Source organism: Pseudochaenichthys georgianus, chromosome 3 (genome assembly GCF_902827115.2).
Source record: "Pseudochaenichthys georgianus chromosome 3, fPseGeo1.2, whole genome shotgun sequence".
NCBI lineage: Eukaryota > Metazoa > Chordata > Actinopteri > Perciformes > Channichthyidae > Pseudochaenichthys > Pseudochaenichthys georgianus.
Genome location: NC_047505.1, coordinates 24476946 through 24491759, shown reverse-complemented (window position 1 = coordinate 24491759; position 14814 = coordinate 24476946). Strand labels below are relative to the sequence as shown.

At 42.0% G+C, this 14814-nt stretch overlaps 1 protein-coding gene across 3 annotated transcripts in view; it reads right to left on the bottom strand.

Moving 5' to 3' along the window:
• coro2ba (coronin, actin binding protein, 2Ba) overlaps positions 1-14814 on the bottom strand; it is a 55452-nt gene that overhangs the window by 19058 nt on the left and 21580 nt on the right. The window contains exons 1-2 of one of the 3 annotated variants that reach the window (XM_071206464.1): positions 8225-8378; positions 7878-7964 (exon numbers count right to left, since the gene is read on the bottom strand). The exons of 1 other annotated variant lie outside the window; for it this stretch is intronic. In XM_071206464.1, the coding sequence (XP_071062565.1) occupies positions 7878-7913 (36 nt within the window). In that variant the 5' untranslated portion in view covers positions 7914-7964; positions 8225-8378. Of the gene's footprint in view, positions 1-7877; positions 7965-8224; positions 8379-14814 lie in introns of those variants that run through there. One more of the 3 variants, XM_034107465.2, reaches the window with a different exon arrangement.

Below are 14814 nucleotides of genomic sequence, written 5' to 3'. Positions count from 1 at the left end.
TCTTCTTAATGAATGTGGTAACACTGGGAAATATTCTGAAACTGGATCTGTTCATTAGTATAAATCCCAGTGATATTGGTTCGCAACAGGAACTGGCGGGACAGGATTTAGGACTCTTGTCAGATCACTAGCAGCGTTGCCGGATGACATCAGGCAATCCTCTATTCATCATTGTTCTTGGGATGTACTGTAGAGGGAAACTGGTGGGAGTGGTGTACACATGCAAATAGAAACATCCTCAGACGATGCGGCTGCTATTGTCTTTTCCCGTCCCTTTCGGTCTCGAACCAGACTGGAGAAATGGCTTCCAGTAGGCAACAATACTGTGGCTGATCACTTTCCACTCACTCCAGCATCAAATGTTGCAGCCGGGGTGACATGGCAGGAGTAATACAGTTACTATGCAATTACAGTGTCAGCACATTGTTGTTATTTTTAAACCCTACGTATGATGCTGAAACTGTTTCTAAATTAGATTTCAGAGGGAAATGTAATGTTATCTCAACTCCATTTTATTTCTCCAACAGCAATTAAGTACTTACTCTTTCAGATCAAGAATTTAAATAATTTATGAAGAATAACTGTATTGTAACAGAGTTACTATTTTTCCAGAATCAAAATCTAAAGAACTGAAGCAATGACGCAAATCACAAAGGAAAATAAGTCCATTGGTAATACAGAAGTTTCTGTTTTTTTGTGGTTTATTTACCATAAGGAAGCAAACAAAGAAATCATGGCTCCTCCTGTCTCTCTTGCTCTGAAAAAAACAAAAAATATAGACTCTCAAAGGTGCATGCTGGTCCTATACCTGCCTCAAGTCTAGCTAAACTAAAAACAATAAAATGATAAGAATGTATAATGAAGAAAAACTGGAAATACATCCAACAGTCAAAACAATCTGAAAGAAGCCAGTTTGTATAATAATTAATTTACTTGTTAACTTGTAATGGAGAACTTTAGTTTGACATACATTGAAGTACTTCAAATGTTACTTAACCCTTGTGTGGTTAAGTAATATATTTTCGGATATTTTCGTTCAACCTGAAACTCAATGGCCGGGGCTTATTTATTGTGAAGGACATGTGGAATTGTTTTTATTTTTTTCCACTTATGAAAAAATGCCCACCCGCATTTATGTCCTTCATAAGCGGTTCGGGTCAATCTGATCGGAATACAATACCAGGACAGACAGACAGAGAAAAACACACAGAAACACAGAAACTAAAGACACACACACACACACACACACACACACACACACACACACACACACACACACACACACACACACACACACACACACACACACACACACACACACACACACACACACACACACACACACACACACACACACACACACACACACACACACACACACACACACACACACACACCAACACGTTCTCACTCCCATCCCGTCACATATTGACGGACGGTCAGGGCCCCTCCCCGTCGCTATATTACGTATGGGGTACCCCTTGCCCGTCAGGCTTCTACGGGCAGGGCGTCCCATAGACCTTCATTGCGGACAGCGGACCCCTTGACCGTCAGGCTTCTACGGGCAGGGTGTCCCATAGACCTTCATAGACCACGTGATCAACAACGATGGCCAACCTTCGTGTTATTCTCGGTGGAAAATGCCTATTTTAAGGTTCATTTGGCCATTAAAATGTGTTTTGATGTCATTTTATGCGAGTAATGAGTTTTTATTTCTGATTATTTGTGCAGTACATGTACATGATGTTTAGTTTGCTAGTTATGACGAAGATTACTTCATGAATGTGTACACATTCATGGTTGCTAAGGTGGTTGCTATGGATGCTGCAACAGCTCCCAGACCACGTGAACAACAACAATGGCCGACCTTCGTGTTATTCTCGATGGAAAATGCCTATTTTAAGGTTCATTTGGCCATTAAAATGCGTTTTGATGTCATTTTATGCGAGTAATGAGTTTTTATTTCTGATTATTTGTGCAGTACATGTACATGATGTTTAGTTTGCTAGTTATGACGAAGATTACTTCATGAATGCTAACGTTTTTTTGGTGGAAATGTGTTTTTTCACAGCAAAGTCACCCTCTGTACTTGGACTTATTGGGAGAATCTAAAGGAAAAAACATCCCAAATATTAATTTAGGTCTTTATTGTAGACCTTTAGTGTTGCCGTTTGTGAGGAAAATACATGGGGCTCAGAGCCTCGTATTTTAAAAATATTTTTTTCCTTCTAATTTGTTATTCTTTTCAAAATAACACACTGTTATTTACTCACCAATAACACACAATTATCCTTGCTTTTATTTATTGGTTTAATTCCATAATCTCTGTCTTTTTTGGTGTTCGTTTGGTGAACTGAATTTCAAAATAAAAATAACCGGAAACAGACGTAGCATTTCGAGCGATTACCCAAGATTCTCAGCTACGCTGATTGGATGTTTTTGGCCGCAATGCATGTCGGGATTTGGTGTTTATATTATATGAAATCCGGAAAACATTTTAAAAGAATAAAAGAATACTTAATTCCGAGTGCTCTTGCTTTTCTCTTTGAAAGTCATCACATAACGGCATTGTAATACACGGTTCGGCTGCATTACATATTACAGATCTGCCGTAGTTCTTTATTTATAGAGCCCTGATGAGAAGACCTTTGGAAAAACTGAAGAAATGCCGCCGAAACTGAATACTTGACGTGGATCATAAATATATCAACAATTAAAAAACATCTTCAATTTCTCTTCACACAATACGTCTCCTTGCAGTATCAACACTAATTCGACTGACTTTTACATTTGATATAATTAATAGATAGGTTATATTTACACCATAACGGTGCACAGCTGATATAAAAGGACTTGTAGTTTTTAAAGATATTACTGATTTGATTGAATTTTGAATGTAAATACTGAGTCTGAAATAGTATAGCAATATGCTGTAAAATTATGTGAAAGCATGCATAAAACTACACATCTTCAGATGTTGTACATACAAGTTACAAGTTCACCACTGAACTCCGCCGTTTGAAGGCCTCTGGACGCCAGCTGGAGAGGCTCTCCAAAAAAACTGGCCTCACAGTCCACCTCCTGGCCTTTCGTGAGCATATCAGAACGTATAAGGAAGCTCTCTCCCATGCCAAGACTCACTACTACTCCCGTCTCATTGGTGCTCAGCAAAGCAACCCCAGAAGACTGTTCTCCACCATCAACCGCCTACTACGGCCCCCTGACGCCCCCCAGCCCTCAGGGGCTCCCGATCTGTGCTCCAAATTCCTCGACTTCTTCCAGGCGAAAGTCGAGGACATCCATCGGCAGCTCCTGGTGACTGGCCCTTCCCCCCTACCTGCACCTCAGGCACCTGGTAACGCACCTCAAGCGCCGCGCCTCTCCCACCCCAACCTCTCCTCCTTCTCCCCTGTGGATGCTCTCCAAGTGGCCAAACTGGTCAGCTCGGCCAAGACCTCCACCTGCTCCCTGGACCCCATGCCCACAGCCCTGGTCAAGGACTGCCTACCCACCCTCTGTCCCTACATGGTGGTCATCATCAACGCTTCTCTGGCTTCTGGTATAGTCCCCACCAGCTTCAAAATGGCCTCAGTCACCCCCATACTCAAAAAACCTGGCCTGGACCCCGACGACCTCCAGAACCACCGGCCGATCTCCAACCTTCCCTTCGTCAGCAAAACTCTGGAAAGAGTGGTCGCCGTACAACTCCATCTGTACATGTCCAACCATGAGCTCTATGAGCCCTTCCAATCCGGCTTCAGACAGCAACACAGCACTGACACCGCCCTGCTGACTCTGGCCGCCTCAGCAACCTCATCCTCCTGTGCCTCTCTGCAGCATTTGACACCATCTCTCACAACATCCTCCTCACCCGCCTCTCAGACCTCCTGGGTGTCACTGGCACAGCGCTGTCCTGGTTTACATCCTACCTCCACAACAGGAAACAGTTTGTCTCCATCAGTGGCTCAAACTCACCCCCGGCCCCAGTCCACCACGGTGTACCCCAGGGCTCTGTACTTGGCCCCCTCCTGTTCACCAATTACATGCTCCCCCTCGGCCAGATCATCCGACATCATGGACTCAACTTCCACTGCTACGCTGATGATACCCAACTTTATCTCAGCACCACTCCATCCTCCCAGCTCCCCCCTCAGTCTCTCATCAACTGCCTGCATGACATCAAGACATGGATGTCCTCAAACTATCTGAAGCTGAACAGCGGTAAAACAGAGCTCATGGTTGTGGCACCCAAGGCCCTGCTCCAGAAGGTTGGTGACTTCGTCCTTGAGGTCGACGGCTGCTCCATCTCCCCATCTCCTGAAGCCCGCAACCTGGGTGTGATCCTCGACTCCACCCTTTCCTTCCATTCCCACGTCAAGTCTGTGACCAAATCGGCTTTCTACCACCTGCGGAACATTTCCAGACTCCGACCGTCACTCTCGGAGTCGGTTGCCGAGACCCTGGTGCATGCATTTGTCACCACCCGCTTGGACTACTGCAATGGTGTCCTGTTCGGGGTTCCCAACAAAACCCTGGACATACTCCAGTATGTCCAAAACTGTGCAGCTCGGGTCCTCACACACACAAAGCCCTGGCAGCACAACACTCCCACCCTCACCCACCTCCACTGGTTGCCGGTCAAGTTCCGCATAACTTATAAAGTCCTCCTCCTGACCTACAAGTCCCTCCATGCCCTTGCCCCCCAGTACCTATCGGACATCCTTCACCCACATGCCCCACCCCGGAACCTGCGGTCCTCAGACTCTGGCCTGCTCACCACCCCCCGCACCAAACTGAGAACCTTCGGGGACAGAGCCTTCAGTGTGGCAGCCCCCACCCTCTGGAACGCTCTCCCTGCGGAGATTCGCAACATCCCCAAACTGGACGCCTTCAAAAGGGCCCTCAAGTCCCATCTGTTCATCAAGGCTTTCGGCCCTTAAATCAATCTGTTGTTTTGTCTGTCTGACCTTTGTTTTGTTTGTGCTTGCCCTATTCCTGTAAAGCGACCTTGGGTCCCTTGAAAGGCGCTATAGAAATCCCAGTTATTATTATTATTATTATTATTAAGTGTCTGTGTGTATCTTGTGTGCACCGCCTAGTGGTTAAAGCACGTTATTGAATTATTGTTTTTATGTGTTATATTTGATTAAAAAAATATTAAGAGTACATATACTTTCATAGGGGGAAAGTAGAAGGTCTGTGATAGAAATATAGAATATAAAAAATCAAGAAGATACTATAAGTGATCTCTTCAATAAAACAGTTTAGTGCATGATGTACAAAGATATTAATAGGAGGAGGTGCAAACCAGAAAAACGAATTAACCTTCATTTAAACATTAAATAACAGATTAAGGTCTTGCTTTCCTGCAATGTTAACTATGTTGAAGCACTTATTTTAACTGATATTATACGGATTATACTCTTATGTATGTAGAAAGAATAAGAAATGCACATCCACAAAAGGGATGTGCAAAATAGCCATAATGTACAGTCTTTAATGAACTATTAGTAGAGAATAACGAGTAATTAATATACTTTATTACTCGTTTCCATTAATGTCAATTGCAGATACATGTTTAGTCTTCTCAAGCACCAACTATCAAATATCTCTCCTGATTGTTGGCACTTGACAATCACCTTCCCTTAATTATATGTTTTACCAATGTGTTTAATACTGGCAACTTCTAATTGTGGGAAAAACGAAATCGTTCAGTAGAGACGTCCCATAGAACATTTTGCGAAACACAATAGTGTAGTGTGTAGTTCTGGGGGGTGTTCGATTCCAGTTTTGGATAGTCTGGCGTGGTTTCGTTCCATTTCACACAGCTGTTTGACGCTCTGCGTAACCTTACGGGGACTGTAGTCCTAAACGATTATGGGTAGTGTAGTGTCTTCGGCCATCCTAAACTCAGAAATGTTGACAATCGCAATGATGCTCGAAATGTCCCTTATAGGCCTACGTCTGTTTCCGGTTATTTTTATTTTGAAATTCAGTTCCCGACGAAGGCCAAAAAAGACCGAGATTATGGAATTAAACCAATAAATAAAAGCAAGGATAATTGTGTGTTATTGGTGAGTAAATAACAGTGTGTTATTTTGAAAAGAATAACAAATTAGAAGGAAAAAAAGATTTAAAAAATACGAGGCTCTGAGCCCCATGTATTTTCCTCACAGACGGCAACACTGAAGGTCTAAAATAAAGACCTAAATGAATATTTGGGATGTTTTTGCCTTTAGATTCTCCCAATAAGTCCAAGTACAGAGGGTGACTTTGCTGTGAAAAAACACATTTCCACCAAAAAAACGTTAGCATTCATGAAGTAATCTTCGTCATAACTAGCAAACTAAACATCATGTACATGTACTGCACAAATAATCAGAAATAAAAACTCATTACTCGCATAAAATGACATCAAAACGCATTTTAATGGCCAAATGAACCTTAAAATAGGCATTATGAAGGTCTATGGGACGCCCTGCCCGTAGAAGCCTGACGGTCAAGGGGTCCGCTGTCCGCAATGAAGGTCTATGGGACGCCCTGCCCGTAGAAGCCTGACGGGCAAGGGGTACCCTGTACGTAATATAGCGATGGGGAGGTGCCCTGACCGTCAGTCAATATATGACAGGATGGGAGTGAGAACGTGTTACACACACACACACACACACACACACACACACACACACACACACACACACACACACACACACACACACACACACACACACACACACACACACACAGACACACACACACACACACACACACACACACACACACACACACACACACACACACACACACACACACACACACACACACACACACACACACACACACACAGTACATACACACCCACAATCGTATGCACAGAGAAGCTGTTTGATCCTGTTTTCCCTTGATCTTTACCCTTTGTAGTGTGTACACAAAACTATCCTAGAACATTATAAACATTTTAGATCTTCCAGAAATGTATAAACATTTTACATTTTCTCGCACTGTCCCCCTCGCACCTGCATGCCGGAGGAGGGACTAAACAGAGACATAACCTCAGTGTAGTAACAGTGTAGTGCAGAACTACAATTATCTACCAACAAAATGGCCAAAAGATATTCTGCTCAGTGAGCCTTGGAGCTAATAATGGATGAGAGTGAGTGGAATGCATTAGAAGAACACGGTGAAGTAGAACAGGAATACATTTCTGAAGATGAGGATAATGTGGAGGTAAACTCAGAATTTGACAGCAAATTGGAAGATGAACTTGACTCAGAGCCAGCTGCTGGAAGACCCCCACAGCCAGCCGCTGAAGGACCCCCACAGCCAGCCGCAAGAAGACCCCCACAGTCAGCTTCTGAAAGACCCCCACAGCCAGCTGTGAGGTCTGTGGACCCTCAAAGGACTCAAAGACACAGACTGCATGCAGCAACTGCAACAAGTACATCTGTGCTATACACACGAAGAAGTTCTGTCCATCATGTGTTTCCTAAACGGACTTGCCCATTGACTCACATGATGTTCTGCAGCGTCACTTCATCAATATAGTTTTCGGATATACTGTATTTTATGAATAGTGACTGTTAATTGTTTTTATTTGCTTTGTGTTTATATGTGTTCTATGTAATTTATATGGATGTTTCATTCCCTCTATATTTCACAGCCAAATACTTTTGGATGTGTGGTTCTTGTGTTCCAATTGCTGATAAATTGCTTTATTTCCTTCAGGGCTTTGATTATTATATGACAGATTAAAAATAATAAACATTAATGAAAAAATGTTTCATTTACATTTGTCCTAGAAAAGCATGAGCAAAATGTAAATTAATGTAGAACAGAACAGCATCAGAAAGCGGCCTGCGGGACGATTAGAGGAGACTTGCCTGCTTTGAGCTCTCTTTACAAGGATGCTCATTCATTGGTCACTGGGGTATGGCACAGAGAGGATATCTGTGTGTGTCCGGGTCTTTCTAGTCTCAAACAGATGACAAGCAGGGGTGTGCAAACATTCACAAAACACAATCAGAGAAAAATAAATGACTTGGTATTCATTGAGGCAAATCACAAGACCTGCAGGTTGAGAGCATGATTCCCCTCAGGGTTAAACTTTGTAAGGTCAATTTCATTTGGGCATATTCTCAAATGTTTATGCCAAGTCGGACACATTACAAACATAACTGGATACCTGACAAACGTTCTCATAACAACCACCCTGAAAATGCCAGCTTACCTTCCCAGTGTCCTTTGAGGGACACTAGTCACAGACTTGCCTTCTCACACTGCAAACATCCACACTCCTTTCTCAGCGAGCTGCAAGAATCTCCTCTCTTCCTTCCTTCCTTCCTTCCTTCCTTCCTTCCTTCCTTCCTTCCTTCCTTCCTTCCTTCCTTCCTTCCTTCCTTCCTTCCTTCCTTCCTTCCTTCCTTCCTTCCTTCCCTTTCAAATCCAAGCAGCCAGTCTGTGTCTGATTCTCTCATGTTTTTCCTCCCCACTCCCCTTTAAACTCTCTCTTCTCCTCCTACTGGTACTGATAGCTGCAGGGCTAGCACTCCCCCCTTCCTGCTCTTACCCTTCTCTCCCATCCTGCCACTCAGTCAGCCCTCTGTCTCTGTCTCTTTTAAAGTTCAGGCTCCAGCCCAGCCAGAAGTAGCTATTCAGTCTCTCTCCTCTCCTCCCACCGCCTCTATGGAATCACAAGGCCTTTCTAAGCTGATTTGCTTAAACTCCCAGCTGTTTTCAGTCCTCTCTTCATCCTCCCCTCTTATAATCTCTTATCTCTACTCTCATCCTTCCGTCCTCAGGAAGCCTGCCAAGGTTTTGTAACGACAGGTGGACACCAGAAAGAATGACAGCAACTGTGGCTCTTGTTAGCAACTACATCACTGCCAAAAACAGGGTGATTACATTTAGTTATATAGTACAATGAAACAAAGACCTTCACACTCTCGCTTAAAACAAAAAGTTGAAACATTAATAAAGAAGGAATGTGGAAAACATATTTTCAATAAGAAATTGTACAATATACAGTTGTCTCAAAGCTGAAATAAAATGTCATCAAATTCTCAGTGTCTGCATACAGTGGCTTACTGTACATTAGCTATATTCAGAAATGTAATATCTTATCTTTGAAGTTTCTTTCTTCTTTTTTGTGTCATTTAATGGAACATTTGTATTTTAATTCCACATTTGGCTCTAAGTGAGAAAAAAAGGCAGATTTCTTACACCCAATAAAACATGGCTGGGGTTTCATTTTTTCTTATACATTATAACTAGTTGTTCCTGCTCTTACAAAAGTATCTTAAAAACAAACAAATAAAGCGTTTCTATAAATATATGAACATAAGAGCTGTGTGTGAATTAATTGTAATGTATTTATGGTTAGTTTGACCATCAGTGTTCATTTATATTTAAATAAATGACTCCAATACAATAACTACATTTTATCTATGAAAAAGAAACACTGGGCTTCTTTGCCAGGAATATGTGAGATTTTTTAAGGACAACATATTATCAGGGAGCCTGTACTAAACTTGAGTTTTAAATCCATTCATATGTACAGTATATTTACAGATTAAATTGAGGCAGAGATCATTGTATGAGTGACTCCAGCTCCTAAATCACAGCTTTTTCCTCAACAGAAATGCCCTGAAGTATCTGCTCTTCCCTGCTTACTATTTCTGAAACGACCAGATCGATTCACTGAGGCAACTGCAGCAGGTGTTGTAGTGAAAATTGCCTCCCCTGATGTTTGTCTGTGTGAAAATGGGTGGAGGCCTGCAGGTTCACTATGAAGGGGGTTTGCCTTGGCCTCTTGGCTCGGTGTGTATGTGTGTCTTTGTGTGTAGTATGCTAGTCTTTATGATGTGTTGTACATGTGAGTCTCTTTATGTGCCTGAGTCCATGTCTGACCATGTGTTGTCAGTTTGCAGCAGTATACATTTACTGTGGTGTTCATGGCTGCCAGGCAGACCACTCCAGAGACCAGAGTGTGTTTATTGAGCTTTTTTTTGTCTTGCTTCAAGACACTGCTGCTGCTCTGTGCACACACACTCAATCTTCCCCTTTGAGGTTTAAACCCTCTTTCCGATATCCTAAAGGCAACAAATGGTTGTGTCTCAGTTACAAAAATCACCAAAATATGAAACTTATTGTCGAACAGCAACAAACAACAATACGAAATACTTTGCTTTGCTTCTCCATCATCCCAGCTGCAGTCTAACATCCATTTTCTTCTCAAACTATAATCAGTCAATGGCAGCATACTGGCTCATTACAACCAATAAAAGGCCATTCAAACTCCACAAAATCAAATCATTGGCTTAGATTATTCTAATCAAGAGTTTCTCAATGTTGGTGCCAAATAAGGAAGTAGAGCTATTTGAGCTCGTACTCAATAGATACAAAAGGGAAATCTGCAGGGCGGCTGCATGTCTTGTCACTCAGACATGGTGAAGTCCTGTCAAGCCACCATGTCATGTTCTGTCCTTTCCTCCTTTCCCTTGGCAGCAACACTGTTCAGTCATTTATGATGACTTCCCTTCTCTGTGAGGAGTAAATATCACAAAAAGCGAGACATCCTATAAGCTCATTTTTCTCTCAGTGTGAAGTGCGATGTTACACAGGAAGTGTCACAGCTTGGCTGAAAGGGCAGGAATATTTTGTACACTGCTATGGCAATGCCTGATGGGACAACAGTGGTTCTAAAATGGCTTTTGTGTGTTGTGAGGCTGCAGATTATTAGAGAAAAGTATTTGCATTTTACCAGCTGTCAGCTCACAGTCAACAGCAATCAATGGTCTGCAATACTTGGAAATGCTCATAGAAGCTGATTTTTTTCTTCTTTTCGCTCACAAACTAATGATTCTTCAACTTTAATAAAATCACCAAAATACCAGGTGTGATGTATTCTGAATTACACTGAACAAAAATATAAACGCAACACTTTTGTTTTTGCTCCCATTTTTTACGAGATGAACTCAAAGATCTAAAACATTTTCTATATACACAAAATAACCATTTCTCTCAAATATTGTTCACAAATCTGAAAAAATCTGTGATAGTGAGCACTTCTCCTTTGCCGAGATAATCCATCCCACCTCACAGGTGTGGCATATCAAGATGCTGATTAGACAGCATGATTATTGCACAGGTGTGCCTTAGGCTGGCCACAATAAAAGGCCACTCTGAAACGTGCATTTTTGCTTTATTGGGGGGGTCTGGGGGGGTCCGAAAACCAGGCAGTATCTGGTGTGAGGGGTAGGGTTAGGGTTATGGTTAGGGGTAGGGTTAGGGTTAGGGTAACACCTGCCCATACCATAACCCCACCACCACCATGGGCCACTCGTGAGGTGGGATGGATTATCTCGGCAAAGGAGAAGTGCTCACTATCACAGATTTGTTCAGATTTTTGAACAATATTTGAGAGAAATGGTTATTTTGTGTATATAAAAAATGTTTTAGATCTTTGAGTTCATCTCATGAAAAATGGGAGCAAAAACAAAAGTGTTGCGTTTATATTTTTGTTCAGTGTATGTTAAGTATGGAAAGTAGCTACAAGGAACAAACTGCAATTGTCTGGAAATACTTGCTGGAACAAAGGCTAGGCTCGACGTGACATCATGACTCTCTATAAGCAAGGCATTAAGCAAATCAAGTTCAAGTCTCCGTTTGGCAAAAGAGACTGGCAGCTGTTAAGTCATATGAAAAATATGAGCAAAAAAACAACCTAAACAGATGAAAGCCATGCATCCTTCGTTTGCTTACAACCTCATATACAGTACACACAAAAGTGGTCAAAAGGCGCAGCTAACTCTGCAGGCCATAGCAGCAAATGGCAAATGGAATAAAGTACAGTGGAGAATAGATTTAACACACCTGCTCCAGCAGACCAAAGTGAATCCATCTGGATTTTTGTCTGTTTTTCCAGATGGCCAGTTCAGGAATGTTGGCAAGGTAATCTTTTATTCAAGCCTACATTAATTTCTATCCTTTGAAAAGAGAGGTCACAGCAGCTCATGGAGCTCACTCAGTCTCCATTATCTGGCCCATTAATGTCAATTATATCAATTCTGGAGTTTCTCAAACAATTAAGAAGACAAACAACACACCAGAAACATACATCACATTAAAGTGTGCCTATAAGGTCAAGTTAAAGGTCAACATCTTCCCATCATTAATGTCAGACCTTAAGCCCATGTGAGGTAAGTACTCACTTGGCAGGTGAAGGGTTGGGCTGGTGCTACGTCTACTCCATATGTCACATCTGCAAAACTACTGTGTAACCCTATTACAAAGCCTTTAAATTGGACCTCCGGGATGTCTCTTGAAAAGTCACAGTGGAGCATTGCAGGTGCAATTATTTTACTGTATGCAGGCTGAATAAAGTCCCATATTATTTGTTCGATTGAAACTACTGATGTTTAACATTTCAGTGGTTGGTTATCTTCTTAATGTTTGAGATCTTTAATAGTGAGGAAGATATTTTAAGTGCTTAATTTGGTCATTCAATAATAAAATAGTAAATTAGCTGTACTGAAAGATTGTCGCTGATGTGTAGTCATAATGTCAAAGTACATTTAGCCCCATTTGTGACCTTAGCAGACCATATGTCGATCTATCTGTCAGACATTCATGATCCCCAGAGGATGAATCCCACTGACTTTAGAGTCCTCCTGGCATTTATGGTTCAGAGTAAAGCATCTTGACAACTACTAAATGAATTTCTACAGACATTCAAAGTTCCTATGGGAAGAAATTGTAATGTTTTTAAACGACTTTACCAACTGATCCTCAGACTTTTTATCCAGCGTCATGATCAGGTCAAATATTAAACAAATGACATTTCGCATCAGCTATATTTTGTGTTCAGTGCTAAATAGTAAACATGCTAACCAGTATGCATAACATTGCACCTGCTAAAAATCAGCTTGTTAAAGGGGACCTATCATGCAAAATGCACTTTGTGATGTTTTTTATACATAAATATGTGTCCCCGGTGCGTCGGGGAACTCACGCAGCGTCAGAAAATAAAACCTATCTCTTTTCCTCCGTACCCAAATCTTTTAAAAACGGGGCTACAACGAGCGGATACAGTTTCAGTTAGATTTTTATTTCACCGGTCAACATGTCCGTTAAAGTTTAAATCTTCCGGACAAAATTAGAAAAGTGCCTGTCAGAGGTCTTCTTTGTTATTTATTGAGCTTTAAAACAAATTAATAACGACTTGATATAATAATATAATAATAATACAAGGAGCCTCTCTTTTCCTTCCCCTCTTCTGAGAGCCCAGCAGCTGAACTCTGAGCACGCCCCCCTCTCCTGCTCAAATATAGCATAATAGGTCCACTTTAAATTTAAATGTTGAGCATTTTAGCTTGCTGCTGCTAACATGGCTGCAATCTTGATATACAGACTATGTCAGCCACTGCTTCAATGTACCATAGCTAGTGTAGTGAAGTGTGGAAGAGTGGAAGGAAGCGATTGCTGTAGGTGTTACATTGTGTGTCAGTTTGCTCGAAAGATAGTGGTGGTCTTTGCACCATACTGTAGATAGTTGGATGGTGTAACAGCAGCCAGTGCGGTTTGAGTTTTGGAGTGTGTTCATGATGATACGGTATTACTAGACGATAATAACAGGAGAATCAGGAGCTCAGTGTTGTGTCTCGTCAGATCTGTTAGTATTATTTCTCTGTGAGTCTATATTGTCAAGTCCGTGTCTGCCATTTCCTGTTTTACTTTGTCATTTCTCATTTCAGGTAGTTCGATTCCTACCTTGCCTGTTTGTCCACGGACCTGATTACCTGCCCCGCCCTTATTGTTTGCACCTGTGGAGTCCCTTGCTTCTGTATATATTCTATGTGTTCCCTGTGCCAAGTGCCAGATCGTTTTGAACCTTGTGAATGGATTACCTTGTTTTGTCATCACAGTAAAACGTTTTTTTTAATCATCTTTTGTCTAGAGTCGTGCATTTGGGTCCTATCAGTTTTTGTGTGCTCCAGTCATAACACTCAGCTAATTGCTGCTCTTACGCCTTAAGCAAGCCCCATTAAGTAGCGGTAATGGTGGCAAAGAGCCCACTGCTCAAGGACAGCAAGCCCAGAAACCCAGGTGAAGGGCACTTGTATAGAGTACATGTAGGAGGAGGGGGTGTCCATGAATCCATCTGTAGCAGGATGAGAGTCCTAATCCCTTGTAAAGCATATTCTTCTCGTTTGGCTCTTGTGAGCGTGTCACCACCAGGGGGCACCCTATAAAGGGGCAGAGGTTTCTAGCTGGCTGTCTCTTGTTTGTTGGTACACAGACCATGGATGTATAATAAGAACTGGATACAGCGTGGGAGGCGGGGCCTCATTCATTCCTATGAGAGTTGCTCATTGGCGCATGATGACAAAATGGCCCAACTTTTGAGAGAGCGAAACGTCACAGATTACCCGGCATGCCTGAGAAGTACCCGTATGTACACTCATAGAGCATGCGCAACTTTAACCACGCCGCCCAAAAGGCTCGTTCACATTAAGCACGTGAATTTGCGTACACGTAACAGCACCGCGCGTTCATGACAGCATGGTACTGGATTTATATTAACGAGGCGGCAATTAGCAGCTAGCTAGTAAATTATGCTAAATTACACATCAATCGTTATGTACTTTTATATTACGCTGACATCAGGATCTAGAGATATCCAAGCAACAGAGCTTCATTTAGCATGATACTTGTGTGGGTTGTACATGAAACCACTTGGTAATATATAAAAATGTATATGTTGTAGCCTGTTATGATCAATTGTGAGTTAAAACTTTATTTAAAAAGTAAAGCTGATGA